Genomic DNA, 7,500 nt, shown 5'->3' on the forward strand with positions numbered 1-7,500 from the left:
TTATACACATTGTATTCTGCCACTTACTACTTACTAATGAATAGAAATATAGGCTTACTGGTCCTTACTAAGGTTATATTAGTAATAAATCCCTAATTGGGCATGAACAAGACATTTGTGAATACATGCTTAACAACTGTCTTATTTTGCTTAGTACATGCCTTACAAGTTACTTACACAGGCATTAATATTGTATGTATTAGTGCTAATAGATGTGTCCCTAAAATAAAGTGTTACCATAGTTATATAGATAGATGGAGAGAGAGAGAGAGAGAGACAGACAGACAGAGAGAAAGAGAGAAAGAAAGAGACAAAGAGACACACAGAGAGAGAACAACACAAGTGGGAGTGGGAGAAATACATAACGATACATGTTGGCAGTTTACAAAAAAAGTTTGCAATGTCTGAATGTCTTGCCATAGTGTGACAAGTTGTTTCCAGGCATGCAGCAGGCAGCAGACATCACATGCTTGTTTGTGCTGCTATTTACACCTGCTGGGCTAAGACACGCACAGAGGGCCTATTCATGCCTGCTTTGGAGCAGAGCGCACCAATGAGAGGCTGCAGTGTGTGTGTGTGTGTGTGTGTGTGTGTGTGTGTGTGTGTGTGTGTGTGTGTGTGTGTGTGTGTGTGTGTGTGCTTGTGTGCTTGTGTGTGTGTGTGTGTGTGTGTGTGTGTGTGTGTGTGTGTGTGTGTGTGTGTGTGTGTGTGTGTGTGTGTGTGTGTGTGTGTGTGTGTGTGTGTGTGTGTGTGCAGTGTGTGTATGTGTATGTGTGTGTGTGTGTGGGGTGGGGGGCATATTGGTGTGTGTGTGTGTGTGTGTGTGTGTGTGTGTGTGTGTGTGTGTGTGTGTGTGTGTGTGTGTGTGTGTGTGTGTGTGTGTGTGTGTGTGTGTGTGTGTGTTTGTGTTTGGTTGTGTGTGTGTGTGTCCGTGTCTTGTCATCAGCAACATGCTGAGCAGCTAAAAAAGTGTGTGCTCCTCCACCATCCAAGTGTGTGTGTGTTTGTGTGTGCGTATGTATGCGTGTGTGTGTGTATGTGTGTGTGTGTGTGTGTGTGTGTATGTGCGTGTGTGTGTGTGTGTATGCGTGTGTATGCGTGTGTGTGTGTGTGTGTGCGTTTTCCATGACGCTGTTGGCTACTACAGATGCTTTCAATTTTGGTGGCTGGCTGCACTGCATGTGTGGGTCTGCTGAAGGAAACGAGTGGCCTCTCTTGGATATTATGTTCTGGACACAACTCCATTACAGGGGGCATTTCTGGAAAGCATAGTTGTTAGCAGTTAGCAACTTCGGTCGTTGCCAATGAGAAATAGCATCGCAACCAACAAAGTAGCTAACATAGTTAGCAACTACGCTTTCTAGAAATTCACCCCAGCACCCTATGGCATAGTAGACACCACCATCAACTCCGCCACGCCATTAACTGTGTGGAATCGGTCACCTCGTCGGCCGTTATACCTTACACAATCACTGTTCTTTTAAAAAAATATTTTTCAACTTTATTTGATAGGACAATGTGAGAGGTGGACAGGAAGCGAATTGGGAGAGAGACAGGGAGGGGTCGGCAAAGGACCCGGGCCGGGACTCAAACCCGGGTCAGCCGCATGGCAGGCGAGTGCCCTACCGGTTGGCCACGGCAGGGCCAACATCTCTTGTTCTCATGTCTCATTATACTATGTCTAGAAATGCAGAAATGCTTGGACACACATGCACAAACACACACACACACACACACACACACACACACACACACACACACACACACACACACACACACACACACACACACTGACTGTGTTCAACTGACCGTGGGTGAAGATGATGTGGTCGTTACACTCCTCTTGGGTACAGGAGCAGATGTAGGTGAGCTCGTGCTCGTGCTCGTGCTCCTGCGTGGCGTTGTTGTGTGTCTTCTCCTTCCTCCGCTCCTTACTCCTCTTCATCTCCTTCATCTCGCACTTGCTGTGGCCGTGCTCCCCCAGCATAACGCCCCCTACTGGCTCCGCCGGGTTGTGGCAGAAGGTGTTTATGGTCACGTTGTCACCTTTCTTTTGCCTGCATGGGCAGTAAACAACAAAAATGGCATAAATTAAATGATATTAAATTACTACATTACATTTAGTGCACCGGAAAGTGCACCTGAGGAGGTGTGAGAGGCAAATGCAAAGCAGGATATACCACCTTAACCTGTACATACAACTAGCTGACGCTTTTCAATTGTGATTGGAAATTGGTGCTATTATGCGATCCGATTCCATTCTACAATGCATTACATTTCTACTGAAAGCAAAGCAAATGTTTAATCAGTCATGATGAGGCAATACAAGTAGTCAGATACTGAGCAACAATTTATTGGCTGTTTTCTGTATCAGTCTGTATCAGTCTTGCAATGTTTTGAAGTGCTTTTATTTAATTTAACATTCATTTGCTCCCCAAATTTATATGGAAGTAATTGAAACTTAAAAAAAAAAATTGCCGGATCGATTCTGGAACTTGCCGGATCGATTCTGGATCGTCCATGCCCCGCATCGATTCGGATCGCCGAATCGATCATTGTTGACACCACTACTAATCGCGCTAATAGGTGCCGGGAGCAGAGTTTCACAACATTGCCACCCCCTCACGACTGACCTCCCGGAAAATTGCCTGTCTGGCCCGTCCCTGTAGCCTGATAAACCAGACTAAATGTGAGATTGGATGTTTAATTTAGTCCGGCCCCGATAAATGATGCAGCCGAAGATTGTTGATGAGAACAACCCGTTTTCTTTTAAATTGTAGCCTACCTGTGCCTATAGGCCAACGCTCTGACCAATCAGCGCCATCTTTCATGTTGTTGTGCTTTCCCAGCGTCGCAAGCTTCGTCGCCATTCCCTCAAAACCCCGCCCGCTTTGTATCAAAACACATCTCTGCGTTGTGATTGATTTTCCAGATTCAGGGCATTTCGGCAGTTCACAGCTATGGATCAAGGCTAGACCAGTCGTAGGTAAAAAAAATGTGACCTCCAGTGGGTGGCGCAAGTTAAAGGGGTATGCCACTATTTTGGGGCTTAATACATTAAAATCGTTGGCCAGAGATTGTAAAGGTGGTAAAGTGTCTTATTTTTCATGTAAGCCGTTGTCTTGCTTTAAGACAAGTTAAAAGAGGGAGTATGTAGCTAAGCTAGTGAAAGTCAATGGATCACTGTAGCATGTAGCATGCTACACGGATGCATTGACTTTCACTAGCTTAGCGAAAATAGTGGCATACCCCTTTAACTAGGCTACCGCCCCTGTGTAATGTAATGTAAAGTTGCTCACCATACGCTGACGCAGACCTCTCCCAGGTTCTCACAGATGGAGGTGATCTCACACTCGCTCTTGCAGGTCCCGTTGTTGATGCATGCCGTCGGCCGAACATCGCAGAACTTACACAGCATACGGATGCTACCGCCGGGGCCCACCACTGCTCGCACGCACGCACGCACGCACACACACACACACACACACACACGTGCAAGCACGCAAGCACACACACACACACACACACACACACGCACACGCACACGCACACAGAGAAGAGAGTGTCCCACGCGCACGCACGCACACACGCACGCACGCACGCACACATGCACGCACGCACACACACACACACACACACACACACACACACACACACACACACACACACACACAGAAGAGAGTGTCAAAATTATACAGTAGCTGTGTGTGTGTGTGTGTGTGTGTGTGTGTGTGTGTGTGTGTGTGTGTGTGTGTGTGTGTGTGTGTGTGTGTGTGTGTGTGTGTGTGTGTGTGTGTGTGTGTGTGTGTGTGTGTGTGTGTGTGCGTGTGTGTGTGCGTGTGTGTGTGTGTGTGTGTTTCACTGAATGAACTTACTTGGGATTTTGGTTGCCCCATTGTCCCCAGCTATCATGTGTGTGAACTTGGGGTTAGGACTTGGATAGAAGGGCTCGGGTACTCCCATGGGGTCCTCGGGTTTGCCTGAAATAATGACAAAAACAAAGACACACACACTGTGGATTGCGCACAATTTCACATACATACTTGCTCAATGATGAGTTCAACCACTCATCACACACAGACACACACACAGACAGACATACAGACACGAATGCATGCATGCACACGCACGTGCACACACACACACACCTTCAGACAGGCAGAGGCATGCTCACACATGGTCGCGTGCCTCTCATTGCCATCCCTGTTGAGTTGAGACAACCACACACAAAATAATGCTAAAATACTAATAATAAATAAATACAACTAATATATCACTGATTCTTGAGAAAGCGGCTAAAACATGTCTCTGCAATAAACTGCCAATTCTGTTGAAAATAAACTACATTTTCATGAACAAAATGAATCCAGGTAAAGACACAGGGGTCTGTTACATAAATGTACAGTTGTTTGAAATATTTAAGTGTAATTTTTATTACTTTTCATGGCTATAAACCTGCCCACACCCTGTAAAAACAGCTGTCCCAAGGACAGACATCATCATTTCAATTGACTTAAAATGTAAAAATCACTGATATTATTGAATAATATCACCATGATGTGAAAGTCCATATTGAAGTGGTTCTGCAGATATGCACATAGTGCGTGTAAAGCAATATTTACTACTATTTTCTGATTGCTCAAAGTGTGTCCAGCATATTAGTCACCACCGTCAGATTTTTTTAAAAAGACAATAAAATCAGGTATGCGCAAGGTCATTGTCATTACTTAGGACCCCCTTTCAAACCTTTAGATCTACTGAGTACTTCACCATCACTGAAGCTCCTGTAAGTTTACTAATTTCTCCTCAATTTGATAATTTGTTTGGACACTGGTACTGTCCCAACCATAAACTGTCAACACCGTCGGGGGTTTTAATAGTATTATTGTTACATTAATGTTAATTATATATACTTTTTCAGAAGCATCATGAAGCCCCTAAGAAACAGAGCGAAAACGAAGTGGCTAATGTGAGCAAAAAATGTATAATATGTAAAAGAGTGTTTTTTTGTCTCACACCGTCAGATGTCACCACCGTCAGATTTTGTTCCACTCATCATCTTGTTCCATATTTTACTAAATTGTGCTGGTTAATGAAACATTACCAGACATGTTAGTAATAATTGTTCGTCAAACTTATACTCCAGCCTCCACTGAGTTGCATTTGGAGGGTTTTTTGTCACAAAAACTGACGGTGGTGACATCTGATGTATTTCACAAAAAAGCATGTGTTGTACATGTTTTTGACAAGTTTTAAGAATATGCTTCCAATAAGTACCTACAATTATGTTGAATTGTAAAAGTAATTCACTTAAATACAGTAAACTTATTTTTTTACTTCTAATTCTGTCTGACGCTGGTGACAAAACCAAGAAAGAGCCCATTTTATGAAAAATGTTAAACATGGGGAGCTTGGCCAATACATTCACTGCACAGCCAAGACGTTCATCTATGATAATACACCTCTATATTTTGGATTTGAACAACTTAAAACCTGTTTATGCCACATTTTCAATAATCTAGGCATACTTCCTAGAGTATCTAACAAATGAAGAAAAAACACATGCACAAACATACTGTGCACACACAAAAATAAAGTGTTTATGCTAGATGTCATTGACTTGAGAGGGCTATTTATTTTGCTAAATGTAGGTAATAATTAGGTCACTTTCACCACCGTCAGTTCTTAAGTCACCACCGTAAGAAGGAGTTTTGGACATTTTAAATGAATGTGCTTACAAAATTTTCCTTTGTAGTTGTTGAATTATCAAAGTAATAGCAAATTTAAGCCTACACGAATATTTGTGAAATTACAAAAAATTGTTTGATCTATTTAGCCATTAAGTAAGCATTGTCCAACAGCACATATTTTTAAAATAAGAACACATGAAGCAGTATTAAAATAGAATGCAAGTGAATTTTCAACATTTAAAGGCGTATGTGTGAACCAAAAAACACACACAATCACTTAAAAACTCCAGATACATATGCAACCAAATCAATACACTTTTTATTGCTTTTAATTGTGTCTGACGGTGTTGACAAAAAACAAGGTATGATCAGAGAAAAACCTGATTTCTGAAAAAATTCAAAATAGGGAGATTGGCCTTGTGCATTTCTGAAAAGCCAAGACCTTTGTCTACGAGGATAGACCATATTATTTTGTAATTCACTTAGTTTTTTTCTTTCAAGATTACAACCTGCTTTAGCCACTTTCTCAAGAATCAGTGATATGTATTAAAAAGTGAAGTAGACATGAAGAGTAAGAGCAACAAATGCTTTCTGTACAACTTTTAGCAACAATTGTGATTTGTCTGATAGTTTTTCCGTACTTTTGTAGACATCAACTCACATTTACAGACTTGTCAGAGTCTGGAACAGCCTGGCTATCATGACGTGAAAGCTATGTGAACGTTGATCTGGTCAAATTGGGCTGCGTATCGGATTCCCAAAGGGTATGCCTAACCCGCATCTATGAAATGCCTTAACCCATTGATGCCTAAAGCACCAGCAAAAAACGCCTGCTGAATGCCCAAGCCCTTTTGAGAAAAGTTGCCCTCAGCCTATAAAAACCTCAATATCCCAGCTTCCGAAGCACATAAAAACAAGAAATTAGTTGCATTTTAAAATCTAGAACCTTCATTTGACACTAGAATGATGTTCACTCAACTCTAACATATCCACATATTTAATAAAACAGCTCAAATCTCAAGAACTTCAATGCAGCATATATAGTATGTCGTTCCAGGACACCATGGGTTAATATGCTACTGGTTGAAGCTACAATCTATCAGCCTCTTTTCCTTGACTTCAGAGGAATGTATAAATGAGGAATGTATAAATGTCACAAATTTTGTTAGCTTGTCTTCACGACCAGCAGACGTTATCATTGGCCAGTATAAATGGAAATATTGTTATAGTTATTATAGCTACATGTACTGTATTTTTATAGTTATCGTAGATCTGAATGACTCTTTCTCTTCTTGGAAGTTAACAAACTCCCACAAACGCACAGATGTACAATCAGACAGACACACACTCACTGTAGAGAGACGTGCACGCCATTAATCAAGAATTTATTGCCCCAAGCTGAGATGCTTGAACTGTCTGACACACACAGGCACACAGAAACAGAAGGACAAACATGCAAGCACGCGCATGCACACAGGCATGCAGACAGACAGACAGACAGACAGACAGACAGACAGACAGACACACAGACAGACAGACACACACACACACACACACACACACACACACACACACACACACACACACACACACACACACACGACACACCAGACACACACAGACACAGACACAGACACAGACACAGACACACACACACACACACACACACACACACACACACACACACACACACACACACACACACACACACACAGGCAGACATGCAATCAGAAGGATCTTGGATGTTCCGCTCCACTGCTTGTTTGGATAACACATATTTCTTCGGCCTTGTTCAGACTTGACTCTTCGC

General features: G+C 42.4%; 1 protein-coding gene across 3 annotated transcripts in view; it reads right to left on the reverse strand.

Moving 5' to 3' along the window:
- The window catches only part of LOC134436685 (TGF-beta receptor type-2-like), a 55,406-nt gene that overhangs the window by 36,110 nt on the left and 11,796 nt on the right, over window positions 1-7,500 (reverse strand). For all 3 annotated transcript variants that reach the window (XM_063186013.1, XM_063186015.1, XM_063186014.1), the window contains exons 4-6: window positions 3,876-3,980; window positions 3,300-3,444; window positions 1,810-2,057 (exon numbers count right to left, since the gene is read on the reverse strand). In XM_063186013.1, the coding sequence (XP_063042083.1) occupies window positions 1,810-2,057; window positions 3,300-3,444; window positions 3,876-3,980 (498 nt within the window). The remainder of the gene's footprint in view (window positions 1-1,809; window positions 2,058-3,299; window positions 3,445-3,875; window positions 3,981-7,500) is intronic.

The sequence above is a fragment of the Engraulis encrasicolus genome, chromosome 20 (assembly GCF_034702125.1).
Source record: "Engraulis encrasicolus isolate BLACKSEA-1 chromosome 20, IST_EnEncr_1.0, whole genome shotgun sequence".
NCBI lineage: Eukaryota > Metazoa > Chordata > Actinopteri > Clupeiformes > Engraulidae > Engraulis > Engraulis encrasicolus.